This window comes from Dysidea avara, chromosome 7, assembly GCF_963678975.1.
Source record: "Dysidea avara chromosome 7, odDysAvar1.4, whole genome shotgun sequence".
In the NCBI taxonomy this organism is placed as follows: domain Eukaryota; kingdom Metazoa; phylum Porifera; class Demospongiae; order Dictyoceratida; family Dysideidae; genus Dysidea; species Dysidea avara.
In genome coordinates this window covers 10,458,287-10,482,589 of record NC_089278.1, presented here as the reverse complement: position 1 = coordinate 10,482,589, position 24,303 = coordinate 10,458,287, and the positions used below count along the sequence as shown (strand labels likewise).

The window sequence follows — 24,303 nt, the reverse complement described above, 5'->3', positions numbered from 1 at the left end:
AGTTTCATCAATAATTTTAGTTTTAGTTATAGTAATTTTTCTTATAATTCCTTTTACTGAGTTATTGATTTAGTTATGGTTATATTCCCTGTGTTGTTTTAGTTTTAGTTATAGTTTAAAATGTGAAAATCTTTTAGTTATAGTTATAGTTTTAGTAACATTTATAAAAACGTTTTAGTTATATAGTTGTAGTTGTACGTAAGAAAATCTTTTAGTTTTAGTTATAGTTTTAGTAATCTTTTCCAATTCTCTTTAGTTTTTTGGTCAGTAAATTATTCTGTTGTATTTTAGTTATAGATTTAGTTTTAGTTATAGCACGGACTTGCTTTTAGTTATAGTTGTAGTTTTAGTTAACTAATACATATTTGTCTCTTACTGAAAGTACTTTTAGTTTTAGTTATAGTTAACTAAACCACCATCAAGTCACATACTATATTAACATAATTATATTGATGTTTGGTTGCTACATACAGCAGTACAGTTTCATTCGGTACTTCGTTCCACCTGTAGAATGTATAAGAGCTTATACATGCAGTGGTCTGAGCAACGTGGTGTTTTAGTAAAGAGTTTTAGTTTTAGTCATAGTCATAGTCATAGGTAGTTTCTTCAATAATTTTAGTTTTAGTTATAGTAATTCTTCTTAATTCATTTTAGTTATAGATTTAGTTATGGTTATATTGTCTTTGTTATTTTAGTTTTAGTTATAATTTTAGTTAAAAACATAAAAACCAGTTTTAATTTTAGTTATAGTTTTAGTTGTGCATAAGAAAATCTTTTGGATATAGTTATAACTAGTTTTAGTTATTTTTCTTAATTCCTTTTGGTTTTAGATTTAGTTTTAGTTAACTAATACATATTTGCCTTACTAAAAGTACTTTTAGTTATAGTTATGCATGGTTAACTAAACAACACTAATGGAAATATTGGTATCGGCACCAATATAATTGGTAAAAAAGTTATTTTAGCATATTATATTTCACTTAAGGCTTGGTCTTATCCATGCAAGGTATATAGACTGATCTTGTAGCACTGGGTAAAGTGTGAAGCTTGAGATACCAACTGTTAGTGACCAAGGGTTGCTCACACCTTTCCATTGTACCTTCACTACTGGAACACTATGGTCTGTGAAAAGGGGTCTTTTAGCCTTTCCAAATTGTCACGTTTGAGAACTCCTCATGTTTTCAACCTATCACCTTAATATTACACCAAGTCAAAGTGCTACATTAGGGGTATAATTTCAGGGTGATACCACATTCACAAGTCAAGTTACAGGTTGCCAAGAACGTGTAATTGAAAAGGCTATATATAAGACCCCCTTTCGTAGACCCGGTCACATTTTAACCTTTTTGTCATATTTTTGTAACATTTATTGTAGTGTTCATATACTGAAACCTTTATGGCAGCTAATTTTGTAGTTAATATACCGCCAGGTTATCGGTATATTTCCAGATTGGTGCATCTCTTCTCAGTAGCTACATATTCGTTTAGCCATTAGCTATAGCTATTTACAGCACTCTTAGATTGTTTACCAAGCTCCAGAAATGGCACATCACCTCAAATATTGAGAATTCATACTGGCTAGATACCCCAGGGCACCAAGTTCTGTGGTGTGTACAATACACTACACTTCCAATACTATTGTTTTGTTCCATCTGCAGGGCTTGCTAATGAAGGGAGAGGAGGAAAAAAGCCTGTAAATCCTCAGCATCTGCATGGGCAAACACAAAATACAGATAGCTACTGAGCTATTAATCCTTCATTCGTTGATTTGAAAAAGCAATCATCACCTGATAGCTAGATTTATCCTCACACTGATCTTGTTTTCTCTGCTACTATAGAGCCTTAATATCATACATATCACCAGTATGGCTTCCCAGTGGCCAGCATGGTACAACCATACAACCTGAGAACTGTCCTAGCATTGGATTGAATGCAATACTGCTGTATGGTAATTACCAATCATAGCTATGTTTTCTACTAAAACTGATGCTGAACGTTGCTAAAGTAGCTATATAACTTGAATATTGTAATTGTAAGTAATCTAGATTTTTTTTTAAATTATTTATCTAGTTATAGCTAGTTAATCACTTACATGACCTTTTTTTGTACATTAGCGTTATACCCTTGATGGGTTTTGCTAATCAATAAATAAATTTAAATTAAGTATGTAATTGACGGGGATACCCACTACCACGTGATAAATTATCTATAGTATTGATCATGTGGGCATTAGTTGGAGCGTTTCTAGCTGTTCTCTGCCGGGTCGGCAGCACACAGCAGTCCAGCCCAGAGGTATTTAGCCTGAATGGGAACCAATGGAGTGTTCGAAATGCGGTAGGAAATGTTACGAAGATCCCTGCTATGGTTCCTGGACAAATTCACATGGATTTATAGTAAAGATGGCATGCAAGTTTAACTGAAATGCTTATATATCAATACTATTTGTAGCAATGATGGAAAGATTGGAAATCCATATTGTGAGTAGCAGCAGTCAGCCAGTCTTATTATAGCTACATATACGTGTGATGTGCGCCTGTATATAGATCGTTTCAACGACACAGAACAGCAGTGGGTGGCATTACAGACCTGGATTTACAGTAGGCCCTTTGATATGTCCAATCATAGCATTGATTATAAGTCGGTGTGGCTAAAATGTGATGGAATTGATACTGTGGCAAACATCACGTAAGCCGCATGCTATTTGTCAGCTATAGACTATAGCTGATTTTCTACAGCATCAATGACGACATTGTTGGGAGAACAAGTGATCAACATCGACAATATTATTTTGACATATTGGTGAGTTGTGTATGCAAAAAAAAAAAAAAGCTAATAAACTGTAAAAAAAAATGGTAGCTTTAAAGTTGTGAAACCAAAGATGGAGAAATGACTGCAGTGATCTCAATTTAATAATGCACACATATCCATTATTAAAGTGCAGTCATTTATTGATGCCACTTTTGATATTATAATTTTTTTTACATCTGAAGTTGTTGTTTTTTTACACAGTTTAGCTGTTACTGCTGGAGCTAAACCAATATGAAAGACGCCATGAAAAGTGAAGTTTTCATTGGTAGCTTTCTTTAGTGATCATGATTGCTTTTTCTTTGGGTTTTGATTGATACTTGAAGCATTTTCACTGAGGTTTTCATGACGATTAACCTATGAGAATGTGATTTCACTGCAGTGGCGTAGCCAGACTTTTTGCTATGTCAGGACATTGGGCGGGCAAGCCATTCAACCATGCAACGTGTACATACACATGTCCATCTTCATATGGACATCAATACAGCATTTAAAAAATGTGTATGCATCACTACTCATACCTACATTACTGTATGCAAGATGACTAATGTACTGTAGCCTTACTCTAAGTGAATGCTAGTTAGTTATTAGCCTCCTTATTCCTTACACCTCTCTGTACGTGCCACAGTGCCACTGACTTTTCCGCCTAGAAACAAAACAGGAAACAATTGCTAAGTACAAGTAGTATCTACACGGCTAGGTGGGTGCTAATGCCTAGGCTACCTCACCTCTGATCCGACTATTCACCACACTGATAGTTACACATGTTAATCCAAATGATAACTGTCCATCCCACTATACTGGTAGAGTTAATACCACTTCTTTTCCTTCACTCCCTGTCACCAATGCTGCACAGTCTTTTTGTAATCATGTTCATGACCACTAATGAAAACTTAACTTTTCGTGGGGTCTTTCATTGGTTTATATAACTCCAGATTTTGTTTCTGTTGTATTTTAAATACCCAAAGTGGCTTGATTGTGGAAGACAGAACTTACAATAGTATTGCGTTACATGTATCGTTTGACTAATTTTATAATGCTGTAATAGAGTGCACATTTTTTTTGGAAAATTTGTAATAGAGCACACAGAATGTTCTAGACTTTCCATTGGGTTGACCATGAGGTTTAAACTTTTACTATTAAATATTATTAATATGTTAGAAATTGTAAGCTGAGCAGATGACAATAGCAGTTTCCGTGGTGAACGGTTTGGGAATTCAGTATGGAGGCCCCTGGTTTGAACTCTGAACAAGTTTTTCTGAGTATCTTTTTTGCTACTCGGTGACTGTTCTATTAAAATATTTTCCTTTCACCAAGTCAGTTTTCTCTTTGTAACTCTGTAGCAGTCACTGTGATTTGTATAAAAGGTTTGATACACAATCCTATTTTCAAATTATTCTCAAAAGAGGTTTACCCTGCAGGTTTGAGGAAAAAAAATTGGTCTTTTTACACAAATAATCATTTATCACTCTGTAAATGGTTATTAGATTCATACCAGACTTGGCATGTGAATTCACCTCAATATGTTCTTAATGTATGCCAAATTTCACAGCAATTGAGATATTATGCATTGCGTTTTGTGTAAAGTACGCGAAATGATGAAAAATTAGGCACCTGAAAAAATTAAGAAATTTTTTGAGGGCTATAAAATAATTGTGCTTAAATGTGGTATGTGAATGCCAAAAGTGGTGGGGAGGTATAATGTAAAAATGCTTTCAAGAATGGACCATATGGAGCTATGCACTGTGTTTTCTTTCTTCCTGTCAATATATATGCACAGTGTGGCACAACAGCTTTCTTGGCCATGTTACATACTACCATGTGATCAGTGATCAGTGTAGATTTTTTTTCACAGGATAGCATAACAGAAGGACCAAACACATTAGAAATATCTTTTGAAGTATGTATGTTACTGTGGTGGCTTAATCATGCAATATAATTCCACTATATAGTCTGTAGCATTGTATTCTGAACGTAAATCTGAAGAGTACCCATACAAAGTGGGCGGTGGAGGTGTGTCAGTGAATAATAAGCTATCACTGTTAGTATTGATCACTGTTAGGATCATACTTTCCTATTGGTAATAAGAATTTCATTCGCAAGGCACAGTCAGGTATGTATTAACAATCACAAAAAGACATTTGTATTGGTATTAATATTTTTAGATTTTGGCTGGGATTGGGGTCCAGCCTTCTTACCAGTTGGCATATGGAGAGACATTAGTATTGTGCTGTTTGAAGTGGCTCTTGCACTTGTCACTGATGTTGTTCCACAAGTTTATTTACATGACAAGAACAATTTTATTGTGTCCACACTGATCTGTGCACAATTGACTACTGGTAGGTGCCTGGCTATAAACAAACAGGTTTTGCTAGTTGTATATGCTTGCATTACTAGATGATCCAGTTACACTGGATGTTAGTATTAAAGTTGGTCCCCTTGGGAAGACAGACCAAGTAAGCATTCTACTATGTGTTCACCAATATTATTTGTTGTATTGAAGAAATTTACAGTACAAGGAATGAGCGAGCAGTGTGTTAGAGCAGATATGATGGTACCAACTAACCACTCCAAGTTACAATTATGGTATCCCATTGGCTATGGCAAGCCTAACCTTTACCAGTTTGAGGCTACCATTAATGCATACAAAGTCAGTGCATAACTGTATATGTATGTTCTGTTTTGTGTATTTGTATCTCCATTAGAATAATGCTTCAAGTTCAGTTGTTACCATAGACAAGATGATTGGATTTCGTCACTTAGAGCTTGTGCAAGTATCAACTGATTGTTGGTGTATATGTGTGACTGTTGTATTAGGAACCCTTTCCAAGTGGAGAGGAAGGACTAAGCTTCTACTTCAGAATAAACGGTAGTAATAGCAGTTGTAGTTATGTTTGAATGTGCATGAACACAACCATGCAATCACACAAGCAAAAATGCAAGCCTTCAGCTGCCATATACACAGGCAAGAAATTTATTATACTACATGTCAGTACTGGAAAGTCCTCCTGGGGAAGAACTAGTATCTCAAAGAAGAAGCAGCAGCAGCAGCGTCTCACAGGCCTCGTGCCTCAGAGACCTACCTGAACCAATTGTGTGTGAACAGTTAGCATTTGCTTCCGTGCAGTGGTTGGAAAGGCAGATTTGGACTCAACCAATATTCTGACATAGGTCAACTATCTTGACCATTTACCGGTAGTACTCTTGAATTCTAACATGGAAGCTACAGTCTACCATAGTTCATAGAGAATTACTGGTGAGTGGTAGGGCGGCTTATTGCTGGCTGAGACTATATTATATAATTGAAAACTTTTGTACAACTACTTGACTAACAACCGAGCTATATAAAGAGGGAGACCTACAAAAAAAAACAATTTAAAATCAAAGTGGCAGCCAGCAGCAATAATGTTAATTCCAATATGTGCTGCTATTATTGCATTGTTGCAGTTTGTCATCACCATCTCATAAATTAATGAAATTGGCATTTGCAATTTAGTGGAGTAATAAAATTCAACATAGCTACCATGTGGTACAAAAATTTGACAAATCGGTTTTGATTCGCTAAAAATTCTTGCTGATGTTAAATAGAGAGAATGCAGTTATGACACAACGCATGTTCACCAAAATATTATCCACTGAATTCTATCTCAAGTTAAATTGCCAAAATTTTATCTCGGTTAAATTTTGTATTGTACGGATGCCATGGCTCTTGAATCACATTACTTCTTTGTGTTCATACAAGAACAGAGGTAAAGGTGCAATAGTATTCCAGGAGCTGTAGATATGTACTATTATACTTCTGACTGCTCTATTAGAATAACTTGATGGTTTATCACATATGGATACAGCACAACAGGAAATTTTGACAAAAATCTGACAAATTTGACAAGCCTCAAAAGTCAATGTTTAGGTCTGTGACTTCTTTTGTCAAAAATTTAATTTGTCAAAGCCAAATTTCTTTTTATCAATATTTCCTGTTGTACGGTACCTATGTTGTTAATGGTGGACTGCAGCCACTGTGTTAGAATTCCAGATTACAACTAGCAGTGTGGTGTATTTTGGGTGGAGTCTGCCTCCTTGTGTGCATCCAGGCCCATCTTTTCCAACTACCCGACTGGTTAACACATTAATACAGCTGGTAGGTTGCTTCCACCAGTGATCACTTATGTACATAGCTTCTTGTTCAAGAAATAGTAGAGCTGGGCAACACACATGTACACCACATAGATGCATAAACTCAGAATTTAAGGCTTTCATGTCGGCAGGTGTTCCTGTGTTTGCCAAAGGCTCCAATTGGATACCAGTTGATGCATTTGAGAGTAGGGTGACTAATGCAACACTTGAGTGGCTTTTGCAGTCTGCTGTAGCTTCTCATCAGAATATGCTCAGAGTATGGTATGTGTTATGGAGTTAGGAATGGATTGTGTACTCACATACTGGTATCAGGGGAGGTGGTATATACCAAAGAGATGAATTCTATGACCTGTGCGATCAGTTGGGTGTTATGGTCTGGCAGGAGTTCATGTTTGCAGTTGGTCTCTACCCTCGAGACAAGGTATATACTATGTACTTTTTAATTGCTATTATTATTATTATTATTATTGGTACAGGATTTCTTGTCTAATGTTACTGAAGAGGTAAAACATCAAGTACGCCGGCTTGGTCATCATTCCAGCATAGTATTGTGGAGTGGTAACAATGAAAATCAGAACATTGCACTTCACTCTGACACTCAACATGTGTTAGACTATGATGTATTGTATGATGGTACAGTGAGGCCAGCTTTAATGGCTGAAGTAACTGATAGAACACACACTAAGCAGCTATTTACTGATTATTCTATTAGGATAAGTCAAGACCTTACTGGCCCTCCAGCCCATCAAATGGTTACCTATTTATAGATGATGATAGAGGTCTGGTGATCCAGCGATGGGGGGATTCCCAGGACCCTCACTATGGTGATGTTCACCGGTAAGAACACCTTAGTGATGAGTGAACATTATTAAATGTGTGTGACATGTTCCAGTTATGACTATACCGACCTGTGTACTAATGTGACCAAGTTCCCTAGACCTCGTTTTGCTAGTGAGTTTGGTTTCCAGAGTTATCCATCATTTGAAACTATGAAAGAGATATCCATAGCTGAGGTAGTATATAGTATATGGTGTGCCGTCTCACCATGTATTTCTTAGGACTGGGACAATAATTCTACATTAATGAACCATCGTCAACATCATCCTGATGGTAATGATCAACTGGCAAAACAACTGGAACGATTCTTCCACCTTCCAGATAAGTATGTGATATCAGTTTCAAACTGTTGCTACTTACTTCTTTTTTCAGTAAAAATAAAAGTGAAAATTTTTCAGATTTCATTTACTTGACACAAGTGGTACAAGCTATCTGTATTCAGGCTGAGGCTGAACATTATCGTCGAATCAAAAATGAATCTAATGGATACACTATGGGAACACTATACTGGCAACTGGTAGACTATTACTTCTAATTGATGATAATTATCATTTGCCATTTTAGAATGACATCTGGCAAGCTCAGAGTTGGGCATCAATTGAGTATAATGGACGTTGGAAACTTCTTCACAATGCAGCTAAAAAGTTTTATGCTCCATTACTGGTGTCACCATTTCAGCAAGATAAGAACGTCACTGTGTATGTTGTCAGTGATGACAATGTCAATTCCTACAATACACTTGTCTCCATCACACTCCTACAATGGAGTGATGTATGTTGTCTTGCGTAGTTACTACATTGTGTGCTATATTTCATATATTGTACAAAGGGTACTGTGGTGAGGAACTACACGGTGAAGGTTCCATTGAAACCACTTCAATCTGGCCAAGTGTGGAGTCTACCTATGTCACAATGTTTTCAGACATGTTCAACCACTGATTGTTTCCTCGTGATAAAGATGTATGATATGGATAACAGTAAGAGTGGATTATCTTGTCCCTTACTGGCTATGCACTTGTTAACATTAACATAGTCTAGTCCAAATTAATGGCTGACCAGATACAAGAAACTGAAAAAAAATGTTATCACTGGAAATCTTGATATCACAAATTTAAATACTGACTTGAAGGCTATACAGATATCCCTCATTATGGAACACCTACCCCCTTGATTTATCTCTATCTATCAACACTAACAAGACTAGAATGCACAATTTACATGCCAACCCTTGTACACACCATTTTGTATGGCCACGTAGTCAATGCTCCAACACTCACCCTTTAATGCAATATAACTAAGTAATTTAAGTATTGTATTTTTTCTTTCTTTTATGGCCACCAGCCCAGAGCTTCAGTACTATACCCCAATACCATTGTAATTATTGTACACCTGTATGCAGTACTGTAAAATCATACTGTAAATCAGAAAATTTCAGTATTGAAAATTGAATTAAAAATTTGACACAACATTTTCATCACTGGCATAATCGACGAAAAAACTTTTGACGGAATAACTATACATTAATATTTGTGTGCATCAATTATTTGTTTAGTTAAAATAATTAGTCATTTTGATTTTTGTTGATACAGCTAGTGATGAAAATTTTTTGACCTGATTTACGGTAAATACATGTAGCAGTTAACTAGCACAAAGAATATAAACTGATTTGCAATACTAGTATTGTGTGATTGAGAATATATAGGCAGCTGAGGACAAGCTACTTCTGTTTTATCTATTTAGACATGATGGAACTGGCCAGCAATGCCTTCTATCCTGTCAGCTTCAGTCAAGTTAAGCTACCAATGGTAGAGATTACTGTTACTGGTGTCAACCAAGTTTCAGCTACTTCAGCTTCTGTAAGTGAACCATCTGTATGTTTTAACACTACACTATCATGTGGTATAGATTGCATTGGAGAGTTCTGCTGTGGCAATATTTGTGAGGCTGTCTACTGAACTGGTAGGATATTTCAGGTTGGTGGAATGTGGCAAACTGTCCCTTTCACATATTGTTTTGTCATTCTAGTGACAATGGCTTCTTGATGTTACCTAAAGAAAAGGTATCAGTAACGTTCACCAGCCCTGAAAAGTTTGATGTGAAAACATTAAAATCAAGTCTGACAATAAGGTAAATATGCACATTATTAAGACATGATGTATACTATTATTTAACACTAGGTCAGTGAGGGACACTTACTAAAGTGTATTTGACTTCTTGCTTGTTTGAACAATGTATTTCGTAAGTACGCATTATGTAAAAACTGTACTAGTACAAAAATGTGATGTGTTTTGTAAGTTATAAACCTTGATTCATAGGATTGTCTGGTGATTTCATCCACTCCTTTTTGAGCAACTGTTTCAGTTGTGACAAACGCAAATTGGGGTTTTCTGTCTTTAATCTTGGCAATTCGCTCTCTTCAAAAGCAGCATAAGCAGCCTTTAGTCTCTTCTCAGGGTGAATATCCACTTTCTTGTCAGATACTTTCAACACTGCAATAGCCTCTTCAACAGTACCAGCATCATGATGGCCTTCCAGTTGTCTTTCCCGCAATAAATGATTAGGATTCTCATTAAGGGGAAGAAGTTCTGCTGTTGCACCTGCAGTGGCACTAGACTGTCGTTCTAATGTGTCCTTCTCAGTCAACTCTTGTATTTCTGCACGGGTAACTTTCTTTGGGGCAACACTAGCTGATTTCCCACCCAATTTTGCTTCTTCCTCAGCTAAAAGTTGCTGTGCTTCTTTCTTCCTATCTGCTACACTTTGGCGTTTACTCTCTTTCTCGAACTGCCACAAAAATAATTCGACAGTAAACGTAAAGTACAATAGTGCAACCACGAATATGACATAGCGAACTTACTTTGCGTTGTTCTTTTCTGTGTACACGTTTGTCGTCATCTCGCCAGTAGGCGTCTTCCTCTTCCCTTTGTTTTCTGTGAACTTCTGCTTGTTTCTTGGAATCTCTTCTTTCCCTCGCTTCTACAGCCTTGGAATTTTCTCCTTTAAACTTCTTTGGCATTTTATTTAGCCAACCCACAATCGATTGTGAATAAATGAACTTGCACAATAACTTGTAAATACAGCGCACTGCGCCACAATTAGGTGTTTCGGCACCAGAGCTCGTTCATTCATTGGCATCCTGCCCCGTCCTGCAAGCTGTAGCTGACTTGGAAATGATTTCGCAAAAAAGAAAAGTTATAATCGTAGGTGCTGGCATGGCAGGAATATCGGCTACACGGAAGATTTATGGACAGGACGGGTTTGATGTTAAAGTACTAGAGGCCTCAAGTAGGGCCGGTGGACGTACACATACTACAACAGTGGATGGAGTTCCAATAGAACTAGGTGCTACTTATATTCATGGAACAAAGAAGAATGTCATTTTTGACCTTGGCAAGAAATTCGGATTAATATCCGGAAAGGGCAAACGTGAAGCAGAATGGGAGGAGTACACATTGTCTGCACTCTTGACAAATGGAGAATCTGTGCCAAGCGATATTGTACTGAAGTGCTATGATAAATTTTCAGATTTACTTGACGACATTGAACCTGATGCATCTGCACGTTCTTGGGCCAGTCAGTACGAAGATACATACACCTACCTTGCCAATGAGTACCCAAAGAGTCTGGAAAAAGAAAAGACTACCAGGAAGGTGTTGAAGGAGCCATACTGTAACAGTTTGTTTGAAGTATTTCTACATTTACAATCTGTCGTCGAGGGTGAAGAGGATTGTAAAGGGGTTAGCATTCTTTGTCCCTATGTTGATTTAGGTGGAGACCCCGATGCCAAATTTGATGATGGCTATTCCTATGGCTTCTTGGTTAACAAGCTGCTAGAAGATCTACCGAAGGATATGATTCTTTACGGTAGAGAGGTGGTCAGTATCAATACAGAAAGTAACCCAACAATGGTGAAATGTAAGAATGGTGATCAGTTTGAAGCAGATCATGTAATTGTTACTGTTTCACTTGGTGTACTCAAAAGACGATGTTTAGATGAGAACTTATTACCCAATGAGTCTTCAATGTTTGTACCACCTCTTCCTGTGGAAAAACTAAAGGCCATTCATAGTCTTGGCTTTGGTAACATTGCAAAAATTGTATTCCAATTTGATCAGGAGTTTACCAGTAAATGTAAGTTTAAACCACTAATGATACTATGGCGACCAGAGGATAAAGATGATCCTGTTATAAAGAAGAAGTTTCCATGGGTTACTAGTCTATTCACAGTAGAGAGGATTTCCAATTCTAACTTTTATGAAACTTGGTTTCATGGGTGTACGGTGGCTCAAGTTGAAAGTGCCACAAAAGAAGAAATTGTTGAAGGATTATGCTATATCCTGGAGAAGGTGTTGAAGCATCCTATCCCCAAACCCATTGATGTTCACATGCACAACTGGTCATCAGATCCATTATTTGGTGGCTGTTACATGGTGGACTTGACTACTGCTAACACACAAATTAACATGTCAGCTCTTGAAGAACCATTGACTAACAACCGAGTGCTCTTCGCTGGTGAGGCTACCAACCAGGCACACTTTGCTACTGTACATGGAGCTTACTTGTCTGGGATAAGAGAAGCTGATAGATTGATCAAAATATGTACAAGCTGACAGAAAAATGATTTGTACAAAAATCTGAATGATAAATTAATTTATACAATAGAATAGTTCTAGTCAATCACAATAGCGTCGCTGCTGGAATGTCCCGTCACATTACTGTTAGCTGTAGTGGTGGTAGAACTTGTAGCCTGTTCTGCATCAGTCCGTAATGATCTGCTCAATCCATTAAGTGCCCCCAAATGGATAGAAGGTAAACTGAAGGTGGTGGGTAAAAATTTTCCAGGTAAAAGTGGTGTAGTTGAACTACTAGTAGTACTGGATATTGGCAATGACATCATGGTAACATTCTTGCTGAAAATGTGGTTAGCTAAAAACAGTACACAAAACATCTGCACCCACTTCACTGTACTTGGTAGAGGAACTGTTTTATATTTCTGATTACTGTCACTTCTTTCTTTTTCATATGCTATAATACAAAAAAAATTGAAAAAAAAAAAATTCATACATAACATTTACCTACCTCTCATTGCTAATTCTTTCTCTCTGTCATCAAGTTCCTCTTGTTGATCAATAAGTAATGACTCATGCTCAAATGGTAACTGTGACATTGACAATCACTAGTGCTGAGTCTGTACTCACTTACTTTTGTCATTAACGTGCCAAATCGGTGACACAAGTTGTACAGTACTGGGTCAAAACTAAACCTGTGAGCATCTTCATGAAATTCTACCGTGGTAGGCAGTGGAGGCTAATAAGAGAGAGGTGATATAGTACTACTAGATGAATGCACTATATAATGTACCAGGGGAGCCATAAGACTTGCTATTTCACTTTTACTTAAACACCTTTCAGGATTCAACTCATCCACCACACGGTCTACAAGTATGCACCACTAATCACACACTACACTACATGTACATAACCAACCAGACATTCCTTGTTTGGATATCTGTCTGTTGTATATTCTCCTCTCCAGTGTCCCATCACAGACCAAACGATAAATGTGACAATTTTTCTTTTGCCCGTATCTGTACACTCTATAGCAAGAAGGTGGTCACAATATTGAGGGTAGATGGACTGGTCACCTGCACACAGCCTGCACGTCATGACAAGGGTTCCAAGAGACATCCAGTACAACCACACGATTAGCTCCGACAAGATTGATCCCAAGACAACCAGCTCTGTGAAAGACAAAACAATGAAGCCAAATAATCTTAGAATAATTAGTAACAAACACACTTTGTGGACAACAGAAATATCCACACATTGTTTGATGTGTTGAACTTGCTAATGAGCCTCTCACGTTCTTGTGCAGATGTGCTACCATCCAGTCCTATAGCAAATGAAATCATCATGGCATGACCAGGTACAAGTGGAAATCATCATGGCATGACCAGGTACAAGTGCTTCACTCACTCAAGTAGTTGACATTCTTTTCCCACTTGTCTGGTGAGTATTGTATAGTTGCTGAGTCATTGGAATAAGGGACTTGTTTCTTGCCAAGCAACTCCTCAACACTATTTAACGCCAGTAGGCTGTGGCTAATTAACAGAACACAGTACACAAGTTAGTCTAGCACACAAGACTAAAGCAATAAACACAATTAGATTAGACAACCAATCAACACTACTGAAACACATCCTGTACAATAATAATAATATCTAACCTGTACACAAGTAACTTATCACCAATGCAAACTGACATATCGATGATATGCATTAACAAGAACATCTTGGTACTGTGTTCAACTGTTCCCAATTGGTAGGACGATAAACAGTCCATACTTGGCTGCACATAGACACGCAGAGGAGAATTACAATAATATATCATGTTACGTAGTCACTAACCCACTGCAGATAGTCATTGGAACTGTTTCCTCTCAACAGAGCATCCCCATCAAACTCGGTAGAGTGGGATGAACCATTCATGCAAGCTCTTTGGTAAATGTCTGGGTGGTTCCAAATCTATAAGCAATAAAAATAAGCTCTCCATAATGAGGTGTGAAATCAGATGAATCATGAATATCATTATAATGTCCCCCCCAAAACACACAAACATCTGTTTAGACAAACAGTATAGCAGCAGGTGAGGTCAAACACCACTTAAGTCATCAACACATGAAACAAAAAAATATTGTGGTCAACTGCACAATAAATAGTAAACAACTAGAAAACAGAAAAACTAACTTTGCTGTAAACAGAGTAGGCCTTTATAGGATTGATGGGGGTAGTGTGGCCATGTTTCTGCAGTAAGAGCTGGGTAACACACTGGTACAATAGCTGTTGTATTGATGTCATACGAAGCAGCAAAACATGTTCATATTTTCTAGGCAACACTTTATGAAGGATCTCATGCCCCTTCCTAAATTGGCAACGTTATTGATGAATCATTATCGTGTAAATTATTTACAATTCACCTTAACACAAAGCCCTTGAGAAGAGTATGCAAGACATGACTTCTTTGTCGCATCAACTGCACATCCTAATATACATACAATAAGTTGTTAGTATGAATATATTACCTATATTACTTACCATAGGAGTGCTGTCTACACACTGGCCATTCTGTATAGGCCTTTCAAACAAGTTCTGGAATTCTTGTTTGGTACCAAGATAGTTAGGCCTGACAAAATCTACCATACACCAGTACTCCAACAAATTGTTTTGTATTGGATAGCCAGTTGTCACTACTCGTCTCCTAATATAAGATGCTTAAATAATCACTGACACACAATTTATCACCTGGTTTTTATGTTCTTAAGAGCCTTTGAGATTTGAGTGGTATCATTTCTGATGATATGTCCCTCATCACAGACTACAAGGTCAGGCCCAGGATGACACAAAGCTGCTTGTACCTCTGTACAAATGATGATAAGGTAGACCTAAGACTATATATGTCTCACCTTTTAATTGCTCCATCTCCTTTTCTGTTTCATCCAGATCAATGGTAACATTCTGAGAGTCCAGGGCTTTAGATTTCCTCTTCTTCACTGCCATTTTGTTTCCACCAATACAAGGGACAGATAGGGAGAGTAATCTAAAGAGCTCATAGCCTATTAAAAGCACGCCACCCTTTTCCCTCCATTCCTTTATGATTTTTACTCTTGACTGAAGCGTCTTTGTAGAGTCATTAAGAACAAATAGGGGAAAGTTTCTTGGCTTTAGAGTTACAATAGGTTTAAGAAAATTATCTGTGATTGAATGTGAGAGAGAAGTCCCTAAAGGTTCATTAATTTCAGTCGCCTGTGGCAGCCACATGTTAAACTCAGCCACCCAATTCTGTATGGTATTGATGGGAACAACACACAACACATGTCGAGAGCTGGTATAATGTAAGAACACATCAATGAAAGCAATCACTTGTAGTGTTTTTCCCAGACCCATGGAGTGGGCAAGAATGCACCCAAATCCTTGACTCTCATTGTATCTGGACAGACTCTCAACAACATTGTCATATAAGAATCTGATGCCTCCCACCTATGCATGAAGAGGTAGACAACACACAACATACCACCTCTTTGTACCTGATGAGGCTTTACTGCTACAGCTATTTGAGGTGCCAGGTGAATATCTTGCTCATTACTTGGATGGCCCAAGTTCACTACAAGACTACCATCTGTACAAACTAATGTGTCACTGTATTTTGCACAGGCAGATCGGTGACTTGAGAAATGTGGCTTATTGTCATTGTCATCATCAGTATCACTCAATACTATCACTCCATCTTGGTCTCCATTCTGCTGAGGTTGTGCAGCACTTGTACCTACCCTAACATCACTACTTCCTGTTGTCGTATCACCACCCTGAGACCCTAGTCTTTCTATCCTCTTCAATTCTTCTGTGTGTGTTGTCAAAGTGCTAACATTAAATGACTCTACTCCCAATCCTTTTTTAACAGCTCGTAAATTTCTTCTGTGGAAAGGGCGCGCCCTCTTTCTTGTTGGACTCACCAAGTCACGGTCTTCACCAGGAAATAACGCGTCCCTCTCATCTTCTTCTTCAGAAGACATTCTCTGTATTAGCAACATATTCTCTGTACTAACAAGATATTATCTTGTAGTACAATTATCAGGTGTGTTTTATTTAGAATAGTGCTTACTATGCCTTATGCAAATCGAAATTTATAATTGCGAAAATATACACATAAGTAAAACGATAATGACACATAGTAATCACTTCGCCACCGATATAAATTTACTTACTCTACAATCTAGTCATATTGTCAACCTAGTCTTCAACACACGATTCTCGCGGGAACGTGTTTTCTTACGCATGCGCACAAAACATTAATATTAGCTGTAATAATTTTGACCACATTTAAATGCATTTACAACATCTATTAATGGTGCGTTGTAGTCATATTCATTGCTGCTTGTGGTGGACTGCAAAGCACTACCCATGTCTGGTTTTTGTGATAACAATAATGGCTCAACCTCATGACTATCTTGAGGAATAAAAAGGTTATTACTTGTAGAATCACCAGTGATGCTAGTCACTTTACGAAAAGCCATGCAATGTAGGTGGTCTTCTTTACTGTATTTCCATCGACTGAACCCCAGTCCTTCAATGCCAGCCTTCCACTGTTTCATCATGGCAGCATGCTTATTTTGGTGACTGCTATCTGGGGTGACCACTAATAGCAAACCATGGAGACGTAGGATTTTATGGGCATTAAAACAACACTTCAGCCTCTGCTCTGGATGTGGGAAGTAAGACAATAACAAACAGAACACTACCACATCAAATGACTGCTCCTCAAAGGCCAACACTTCATTCCGGTGATTTAGCACTTGCTTTGTACCCCAGTTGGAGGCACTGTCACTTATAGTTACCTCACAACTCCTACTAGCTATTGTAGCATTGAGAAAATCACAATACATCACAGACTACAGAGGAAAGCAAATAGTGGCAAACATGATGCTTCATCAACGCGATACCCACCTCCACTGCAGGGGCTATGTCCACGGCCAACACTTCTAAATCTTCAAACTGAACAAATGGATTGTAACAGCTTCCCACATCCAATAGCTTTATGGAACGGCTGTTTACAAAGTAGTCAGCAATATTAGCTACTTCTTGTTCAGTTTTAGGTAGCTCAGCCAGATTCACAATGGTAGGCATTTGATGATCAAGTCTCCTTAAGTCCTTCTTCAAAACCTTCACAAGGCCACCATGGAAGTATGTCCTGATTGACTCCACACACCAAGCAATCCGGTTGTTGTCATGTTTCTTTGCCCAATCAACCGTTGCTAAAGTATGCATAGAACTAGCATACTCCACTAGCAAAGATTTCTTTGTGAGATGTTCTTCCCAGAGAATTTCTGCAGGTTTATCATCTATTTACAAATACATAATATAATTCAAACTCCCAAATATACATAAAAGAAAAAAATTCAAACTTGGCCACTTAAGAGATTCCACGTGTTGTAAAGCGACTAACAGGGTAGTTTTTTATTATCATTTTTCAAACCTTTCCTTAATTCATCCCTCAGCGTGGCGTGGACCAGTCGTACTCTTTCAGCCGGATCAAACCCGGAAGCCATTGTTGGTAAACTCTATGATGTCATCGCGTTAACAATTGCATTTTAGGAGCAAAAATAAACAATGACAACCTGATGACAACACCCAAAAAATTTCGTCGCAATTTGTTGTGAGTGTGTTGTGTACCTTGTGGTTGCAAATAGTCTGCGCGAAGTTTCGCGGTGGCTTGTTGCAAGTGGCTTGAAGAGCATTCTAGCGTCCATCAGTGACTTGTGTTGAAGATAAAGGTACGACTTGAACTGCATATCGCATTGCTACGTATAGAACGTTGGTTGGGGCAGGAATTACCTTGCTGATTAAACATATATAATGAAGAATCGTCTAAATTCCGTGCCCTGGCCTAACGTTGAAGCTTTTGGCAAGATCTGCCATATAGATTTAGCCTCTGTTAAGCTCGAGGCATTGTAGAGTAATTGAATATATGGTCAATTGGCAGCTTAGTTTAAGTAATGCAATTATCTTTTGATGTATGTGTGCAAGTTTATTACTGCTGTTTCCAGCTTCTAGTTGTCAGTGTGAATGGCTGATACGGGGGAAGGAAACTTGTTCATAGATCACAAGTCTCCAACTAAGAATGAAACCAACTTGCATAATGCTGTCCATGAACTGGCATTCAATGCTGTCATGCAACGAAACAACACCCAGACAGTAACTGATCAAAGAAATTGTGTTCAAGCCAAGCCAAAGAATGAATCAGTGAATGTCACTAGACAACAATACTCTTTTTTACCAGTTAAACCATCGACGAATGGTAAGCATTTGTGTGATTTCACTGGAAATTATTTTGAATCTGTTAGGGCCAATTACTACGTCAGGCGAAGGACAACAACTTCATGTTGTGCAGAGCTCCGGCCAGAGGCCCATGATTTTGAATGCTCCCTTTCATCCCATAGCCTTCCAGCAATCATCTGACCTTGAACAACCACAAGTAGTTCAGCTGGCCTCCATTGGATATGCCCCGACCGCTGATGGACAAATGCAAAGCCTTATTCTTCCTCCAGGATTCAGGTGTGAATAAATAATAAATAGTGCTCAATGTTTTGCTGTTGTTGCTGTATAACATTTTTTTGCTGATGTGTTTTGCTGTGGCTAACATGATGTAACCTAATTTCAACTATACCTAATGTAGCACTAATATGGGCATGCAGGCTGTGACCTCCAACCAAACTGGCCAACCTTCGCAACCAGGTAATTTGTGTTTGTATAAATTTATTTTATCCCAGCCAACCTTAAGCCACATAATTGTTTTCCTTTCAAAGTGAATATCACACCAATTTATAAATTTGGTGTCAAAATGTGTAGTGTTGGATTCATAATGTTGACAACATTGTTGATGGTAACAGCAGCTTGGCTGTTGATGAGCAGACAATTATTATGCCTTGTTGGTGTTAAGATGTTGTTATGTTTATAACAGTATGGGGTTACACAAACAGGAACTATTGCATTTCATTATCAAACTGTTTGATGCTGTTGAAGATACAAACTTTGCTTTGTTGATAATGTTATATGAATTTCTTAGAAAAAACATTGCCCTATTTGCACTAAACTTGCTAGTATTTGTACATAATTTTATAGCCCCCATACTGTATACAGGCTTGTGTGTAGCCAGTAGGGTTTCCCTTTGTAGTTGGTCTTGTGATTGCTCTAATTATACTGGCTACAAGATTATCCAAACTTTGTGTGGTTGCCTAGTGCCTGAAGGGCTATGAATATATATATGATAAGGGATGTTGTATTAGTGTAATGACTCCCATGTGCTTGTGTGTTACTTGGCGTGTGCTGAATAGTGCAGAAACTAACAAGTAAGAATGAAGTGAACTCTGCGTCTATGTGGGTGCCCAACTCATTCAGCAGTTTTGGTTTGCTGTTTTATTCAAAACAAAACACTATGATTAATGGACTTATGGGTTATTATTCAGACATCAAAGCCATTCATAGATTGTGTGGTACAAAATGTGGCGGCTGTTATTGGGTATCTTTGTTGTGGTCAAATTGTAGTGTTTTAGGTGAGCCCTGACATGATCTATTACATGTGTAATAGTATTGTTCCAGCTCATGTTTGGGTTAATCAGAGGTTTGTAGTGTTATTTGTTTACCAACAGATGGCTGTGTTGCTGAGGTTTCACAAGTAGGAGTTTTACCATATCTTGCCTTATATGTATCTAAGCTTTTTGTGTTGTTTGTTCTGAGACATTTGTGTGGCTGCAGTGATTGCTGATGTGTCTCTTTATGTATAGAAATGCAATATTATTGTTTTATCAGCATTGTTAGTGCCTATTCACAAGTTTGGGACATGAGTTTCATTATGGGACAATAGAGAATGGCTTCTACACGAAGAAAAAGTTATTATTTTTGTGACATTCTATTATAGACATTCCAAAACTGCTCCGCCCTGAGTTGTTTTTTCTCTCTTTGTTGCATGTTTTCTGTAAGCATGGATTCCCAGTAATTACTTAGTTACCTTCCTCTCACTTTCATCTTTATGTCAATTTATTTATGTTTTGGTTTAGGCTTCAAGCATGTGTTGTTGAAGAACAACTATTGCCAGTGGCCAAGTTGCGACAGTGTGATTGGCAACCCTGAAGATTTTACAAGGTGTGTATGTAACGTGTCATGTAGTGTATTGTGATAATGAATATGTATACTATATATATACATGTATAGTGTAGTGTGCATGTATACACACGATGTGTGCACGCAGGTGAGTATGCATGTGTGTGCCGTGTGTGTGTGAGTATGCGTGTGTGTGTGTGTGTGTGTGTGTGTGTGTGTGTGTGTGTGTGTGTGTGTGGTGATGTGTCGTATGCTTGTGTGAGTTGTACTCATGGTGGTCCACTGGTTGGCATGCTGTTTTTGATAGCAGCCATATGATGGGTGATTTACACCAGCTGTCAGTGGTGTTGTTGTTTTGTGTACTCAAAATAATTCATGTTCCCCTATCATTTTATTTTCAGTTTATTTTATTCAACTGTCTTGGCCATAATAGTAGGAGTGAAATAAAACTGACTTGGCCTACGTATGTAGGTATCCACATAACCCATTGTTTTAAAAGATGCTGTAAAGGCTAGACTCTTGTTGTGTTGTCATATTTAACGCTAGAGTTGACAACAATCTGGGCTTGGTTAGTGTATGTGTCCGAAATTAGACAATTACACTTAATACATGTATGCAGTTTTGTTCCTTCTGTCTGAAATACTATTAAGTTACCACCCTAGCTCTGGGATGAAAGCCTTTCTCAAATGTATTCATGAGATTATGGCATGTTTTCTGTTTGTATTGGCAGCCATTTGAGTATGGAGCATGAAAGGAGTGCAAAAACTAAGGCTCAGACTAAATTCCAGGCTCAACTGGTAGGCTGGCTAGAACAGCAAGTGAGTGGGTGGCTGATAATGAATGTCATTAACTGCACACTTGCCTCCAGGTGCAAGTAGAAACCATGAAGTTGACAGCCATGCTTCATCATCTGAAAATGACCTTGGATGAGGTCAGCATCTTACATGCTCTTTACATAATTATGTTGTACAGCACACATTTTATGTTGTCCATATTTTTTTGGTAGTTGGACGTTGACTTGAACTCTCCTCATTTGGCTGCACAACAACAACAACTAAACCATCAACAAGAAATTATATCACCAGCCCAGATTACCACTGCAGCATCTAATCCTGTTAACAAGCAGCCTGTGGCCTTTACTACAGCTCAATCTGCCAAAACGTCTGCCGTTCAACAACAACAACAATCACTTGTTCACATAATTCCACAAGCTGAATCTAACGGGCAACCTGTCTACTTCATTCAGAGCACTCCTACTCCTACAATGATCCCCCTTCAGTTTCCACAGACTGCTATCCCTATGCAACAACTTGGTGCCCCAGCTGCTGTTGCTCAAGCCCCTCAAGCTAACGTCATCAGCACTATTCCTGTGGGCAGTAACACACAGCCAATCACAATCGCAGCTGTGAACCCACAAAACACTCATGCAGATGTCAATACCACAAGAAATATAACCCTTTCTAACTCTATGCCAACTGCATTCAAAGTAAAAATGGAGGGTGCACCAACTGCTGCTCCCAACATGGAATTTGTTGGTGGTGAGGCACAGTTTAATGCCAGAAACCAGTCTCCTTTTCGAATACACTCTACTACCAACTATACTGTTGGGGGCAAAGATAAAAGCGACGCAGGTCCAATCCCAAGGCCGAGGATGGTTAGGTCATACTTAGATATAGAAGGTATGTAAGGCATTCAAGTGCTGTAGTATACAACACTAAGTTTGTTATTGGTGGGTTTGTATATATCATTTATCACCGTTATTATTTGTCTTTCATGTTTTGCTAACAGATGCTCGAAAAACCATAGCAAAGTACAGTAAAATTGATCACAGGCCTCCGTTTACATATGCAGCACTTATCAGACAGGTAAGTTGTAGTGGTACAGTCAACATGTTTTATCTATGGCATCATGGTTTTAGGCAATTCTTGAATCACCGGAACAGTGTTTGACACTGAATGAAATATATTCATGGTTTATGAAGAATTTTATTTATTTTAGAGAGAATGTTCCAACTTGGAAGGTGAATAATTGCTTGTTATAATTTTGTAATGTGTTTTTAATTGTTTCACTTGTTAATTTAGAATGCCATTAGACATAATCTTTCCCTACACAAGTGTTTTGTCAGGGTGGAATTAAACAAAAACCACGGAGCTGTTTGGACAATCAACGAAGATGAGTATAGGAAAAAGCGCACACTTAGAGTGTAAGTATATTTTGTGGGTTAAAAACGTATACACATTGATATGGTCTTACAGCATTGACACAGTGGATGAACCAATCATTCAAGGTGCCAAAGGTTAGTTCAATACCATCTGCTGCTATAGAGGCCTGATAATGTACACTCACACATTTCTTGTTTAATAGCTTTATTGTTTATGTATGGGCATACTGTCAATGTGTAGCAACATAGAAGCCCTCTGGTACAATGTTACACTCCACCTGATTATCACTCTATGCAGACTAATAAGAAAAAATTTGTGACCATTATTGTCAAATTACCTTCAACATCTGCTGTTACAGATGATGGCACAAAGTTGTCCGATAGTTTAATAGATCAGAATATGATAGAATCACACATGATGGAACCAGTTGACGGCACTGAAGCCATTCACTTTGACAGGACCAATGGTGATGATTTAGCGGACAACCAAGACTTGGCCAATGATAGGTGTGTGTATGTTTGTGTAGAAGTCATATGGTTGCTGTGTGTAGTTTTCTTTGTGTGTGTATGGGTGCATTCCTTTGATTTGTCTGTAGTGACCAGATGGATAGTGATAGCGTGTCATCAAAGGACAGCAGCTCTCGAGAGGTGTCTCCCAATGCACCCTCTGACAAGTAAGCTATCAAGGAGTATATGGTGTGTTGCATGGGATCTTGCTATACATTTAGATCAAGTATTACGACTTACACTGTCGCAATATCAGCTCCTGTGGACTAATGGTTAACATGCATTCATAAAAGACATATTTTCGGTCAGATTCCAACAGTGTACATAATAAAATATTTTTGTAAATAGTTTTATTCCTTGTTAGATCATACACTGCTATATTATATAGTAGGACAATAAGATGATGTATATATTAGATAAGTGCTAAGTTTTTATTATTAGTGAAGTGTAAGTGTTTTAGGTGGTCTTCTTGCATAAATACCATCACCACTAAAATTACCTGTACTGTATAAATACACCAAGTGTACAATTTGTGTTATACTATAAGAGATAAACAGTAAGAGTTAATCGTTGTGGCTTGTTGAAAAACTACTGCTAGGTAACTGGAAGCAGCTAGATGCCTGTGAGGTCAGCTTGACAGGAACATCCTGACTGTTGAGTAATTGATGATAGGCACCAAGATTTGGGTCGTTGTTCCAACCTTGTGGAGACCCAGTAGGTGTTGTATATGACAGGTACATCGGTGATAATGGGAGAACTCCTGGACTGGTGACTGCAGGTAGTTGGAATGTATTAACAGGTCTGTAAGGATGAGGGTGATAGTGCTCATAATGTTGGCTCAATTCTGTTAACGTTCTGATCCTACGCTTTGCCCGTCTCCTGCGGAAATCACCTTGCGAAAAATCTTCAAAGTTTGCTGGATGAATACCCCAATAATTCCCTTTCCCATTTGAACACCTACCAACCTTCACAAAGCAATCATTTAGACTTAAATTGTGCCGAATACTATTTCTCCACCCTGGACCTTTTCTTCTGTAATATGGATAATGCTCCTCAATGTATGCATAAATTTCTGAGAGGCTCATTTTCTTTTGATCACTGCTGAGTATAGCCATTGCTATCAGAGCAATATATGAGAATGCTGGCTTCTCATGAACTGGAGGCTCTGGCTTTGATGAGGCTGCTTTAGATATATCCATTTGGCTTCT

General features: G+C 38.0%; 7 protein-coding genes across 7 annotated transcripts; 3 read left to right on the top strand and 4 right to left on the bottom strand.

Annotated features, from left to right (window-relative positions):
• Positions 1 to 2,207: 2,207 nt before the first annotated feature.
• LOC136262531 (beta-mannosidase-like) lies at positions 2,208 to 10,092 on the top strand. The gene is made up of 25 exons (XM_066056834.1): positions 2,208 to 2,393; positions 2,449 to 2,477; positions 2,544 to 2,685; positions 2,736 to 2,799; positions 4,661 to 4,705; positions 4,758 to 4,818; positions 4,868 to 4,918; positions 4,971 to 5,144; positions 5,203 to 5,261; positions 5,309 to 5,455; positions 5,511 to 5,579; positions 5,623 to 5,674; positions 7,071 to 7,200; positions 7,252 to 7,360; positions 7,416 to 7,601; positions 7,652 to 7,776; positions 7,832 to 7,952; positions 7,998 to 8,101; positions 8,149 to 8,293; positions 8,341 to 8,547; positions 8,605 to 8,752; positions 9,516 to 9,631; positions 9,681 to 9,748; positions 9,801 to 9,902; positions 9,953 to 10,092. The coding sequence occupies exons 1-25, from the start codon at positions 2,221 to 2,223 to the stop codon at positions 9,972 to 9,974; spliced, it is 2,649 nt and encodes an 882-aa protein (XP_065912906.1). The 5' UTR covers positions 2,208 to 2,220; the 3' UTR covers positions 9,975 to 10,092.
• Positions 9,886 to 10,825, bottom strand: LOC136262544 (coiled-coil domain-containing protein 124-like). The gene is made up of 2 exons (XM_066056850.1): positions 10,633 to 10,825; positions 9,886 to 10,559 (listed from the first exon to the last, which is right to left on the bottom strand). Exons 1-2 carry the CDS (start codon positions 10,789 to 10,791, stop codon positions 10,071 to 10,073), a joined length of 648 nt encoding a protein of 215 aa, XP_065912922.1. The 5' UTR covers positions 10,792 to 10,825; the 3' UTR covers positions 9,886 to 10,070.
• Positions 10,826 to 10,839: 14 nt separating this feature from the next.
• On the top strand, positions 10,840 to 12,439 carry LOC136262537 (peroxisomal N(1)-acetyl-spermine/spermidine oxidase-like). Its single transcript, XM_066056839.1, has one exon. It carries the CDS (start codon positions 10,946 to 10,948, stop codon positions 12,383 to 12,385), a length of 1,440 nt encoding a protein of 479 aa, XP_065912911.1. The 5' UTR covers positions 10,840 to 10,945; the 3' UTR covers positions 12,386 to 12,439.
• On the bottom strand, positions 12,335 to 16,621 carry LOC136262530 (helicase ARIP4-like). Its single transcript, XM_066056833.1, has 18 exons — positions 16,536 to 16,621; positions 15,858 to 16,346; positions 15,237 to 15,810; positions 15,076 to 15,190; positions 14,869 to 15,031; positions 14,751 to 14,815; positions 14,521 to 14,695; positions 14,182 to 14,298; positions 14,001 to 14,122; positions 13,751 to 13,875; positions 13,574 to 13,667; positions 13,420 to 13,515; positions 13,262 to 13,371; positions 13,137 to 13,210; positions 12,978 to 13,082; positions 12,855 to 12,933; positions 12,734 to 12,800; positions 12,335 to 12,685 (listed from the first exon to the last, which is right to left on the bottom strand). The coding sequence occupies exons 2-18, from the start codon at positions 16,341 to 16,343 to the stop codon at positions 12,445 to 12,447; spliced, it is 2,808 nt and encodes a 935-aa protein (XP_065912905.1). The 5' UTR covers positions 16,344 to 16,346; positions 16,536 to 16,621; the 3' UTR covers positions 12,335 to 12,444.
• Positions 16,620 to 17,963, bottom strand: LOC136262541 (S-adenosylmethionine sensor upstream of mTORC1-like). Its single transcript, XM_066056847.1, has 3 exons — positions 17,804 to 17,963; positions 17,275 to 17,669; positions 16,620 to 17,219 (listed from the first exon to the last, which is right to left on the bottom strand). Exons 1-3 carry the CDS (start codon positions 17,874 to 17,876, stop codon positions 16,626 to 16,628), a joined length of 1,062 nt encoding a protein of 353 aa, XP_065912919.1. The 5' UTR covers positions 17,877 to 17,963; the 3' UTR covers positions 16,620 to 16,625.
• On the top strand, positions 17,924 to 23,667 carry LOC136262533 (forkhead box protein P1-like). The gene is made up of 15 exons (XM_066056836.1): positions 17,924 to 18,101; positions 18,375 to 18,625; positions 18,672 to 18,882; positions 19,004 to 19,062; positions 20,385 to 20,469; positions 21,158 to 21,245; positions 21,296 to 21,358; positions 21,434 to 22,106; positions 22,216 to 22,292; positions 22,346 to 22,447; positions 22,509 to 22,630; positions 22,683 to 22,723; positions 22,948 to 23,095; positions 23,185 to 23,262; positions 23,317 to 23,667. Exons 2-15 carry the CDS (start codon positions 18,394 to 18,396, stop codon positions 23,363 to 23,365), a joined length of 2,028 nt encoding a protein of 675 aa, XP_065912908.1. The 5' UTR covers positions 17,924 to 18,101; positions 18,375 to 18,393; the 3' UTR covers positions 23,366 to 23,667.
• On the bottom strand, positions 23,659 to 24,294 carry LOC136260142 (forkhead box protein unc-130-like). The gene has a single exon (XM_066053768.1). It carries the CDS (start codon positions 24,292 to 24,294, stop codon positions 23,659 to 23,661), a length of 636 nt encoding a protein of 211 aa, XP_065909840.1.
• Positions 24,295 to 24,303: the final 9 nt, after the last annotated feature.

Coding starts and splice junctions, on each gene's coding strand:
- LOC136262531 (XM_066056834.1), top strand. CDS start 2,221: ATGTGGGCATTAGTTGGAGCGTTTCTAGCTGTTCTCTGCCGGGTCGGC. Junction 2,478..2,543: donor AAAGATTGGAAATCCATATT/GTGAGTAGCAGC, acceptor GCCTGTATATAG/ATCGTTTCAACGACACAGAA. Junction 5,456..5,510: donor CTACCATTAATGCATACAAA/GTCAGTGCATAA, acceptor TATCTCCATTAG/AATAATGCTTCAAGTTCAGT.
- LOC136262544 (XM_066056850.1), bottom strand. CDS start 10,791: ATGCCAAAGAAGTTTAAAGGAGAAAATTCCAAGGCTGTAGAAGCGAGG. Junction 10,560..10,632: donor ACAGAAAAGAACAACGCAAA/GTAAGTTCGCTA, acceptor TTTTTGTGGCAG/TTCGAGAAAGAGAGTAAACG.
- LOC136262537 (XM_066056839.1), top strand. CDS start 10,946: ATGATTTCGCAAAAAAGAAAAGTTATAATCGTAGGTGCTGGCATGGCA.
- LOC136262530 (XM_066056833.1), bottom strand. CDS start 16,343: ATGTCTTCTGAAGAAGAAGATGAGAGGGACGCGTTATTTCCTGGTGAA. Junction 14,696..14,750: donor CTCAAGGGCTTTGTGTTAAG/GTGAATTGTAAA, acceptor TTGCCAATTTAG/GAAGGGGCATGAGATCCTTC. Junction 13,083..13,136: donor CAAGTCTTATGGCTCCCCTG/GTACATTATATA, acceptor CTCTCTTATTAG/CCTCCACTGCCTACCACGGT.
- LOC136262541 (XM_066056847.1), bottom strand. CDS start 17,876: ATGGCTTCCGGGTTTGATCCGGCTGAAAGAGTACGACTGGTCCACGCC. Junction 17,670..17,803: donor GAGGGATGAATTAAGGAAAG/GTTTGAAAAATG, acceptor ATTTGTAAATAG/ATGATAAACCTGCAGAAATT. Junction 17,220..17,274: donor ACATAGCCCCTGCAGTGGAG/GTGGGTATCGCG, acceptor TTTCCTCTGTAG/TCTGTGATGTATTGTGATTT.
- LOC136262533 (XM_066056836.1), top strand. CDS start 18,394: ATGGCTGATACGGGGGAAGGAAACTTGTTCATAGATCACAAGTCTCCA. Junction 18,626..18,671: donor AGTTAAACCATCGACGAATG/GTAAGCATTTGT, acceptor TGAATCTGTTAG/GGCCAATTACTACGTCAGGC. Junction 22,631..22,682: donor AAAAAGCGCACACTTAGAGT/GTAAGTATATTT, acceptor ATGGTCTTACAG/CATTGACACAGTGGATGAAC.
- LOC136260142 (XM_066053768.1), bottom strand. CDS start 24,294: ATGGATATATCTAAAGCAGCCTCATCAAAGCCAGAGCCTCCAGTTCAT.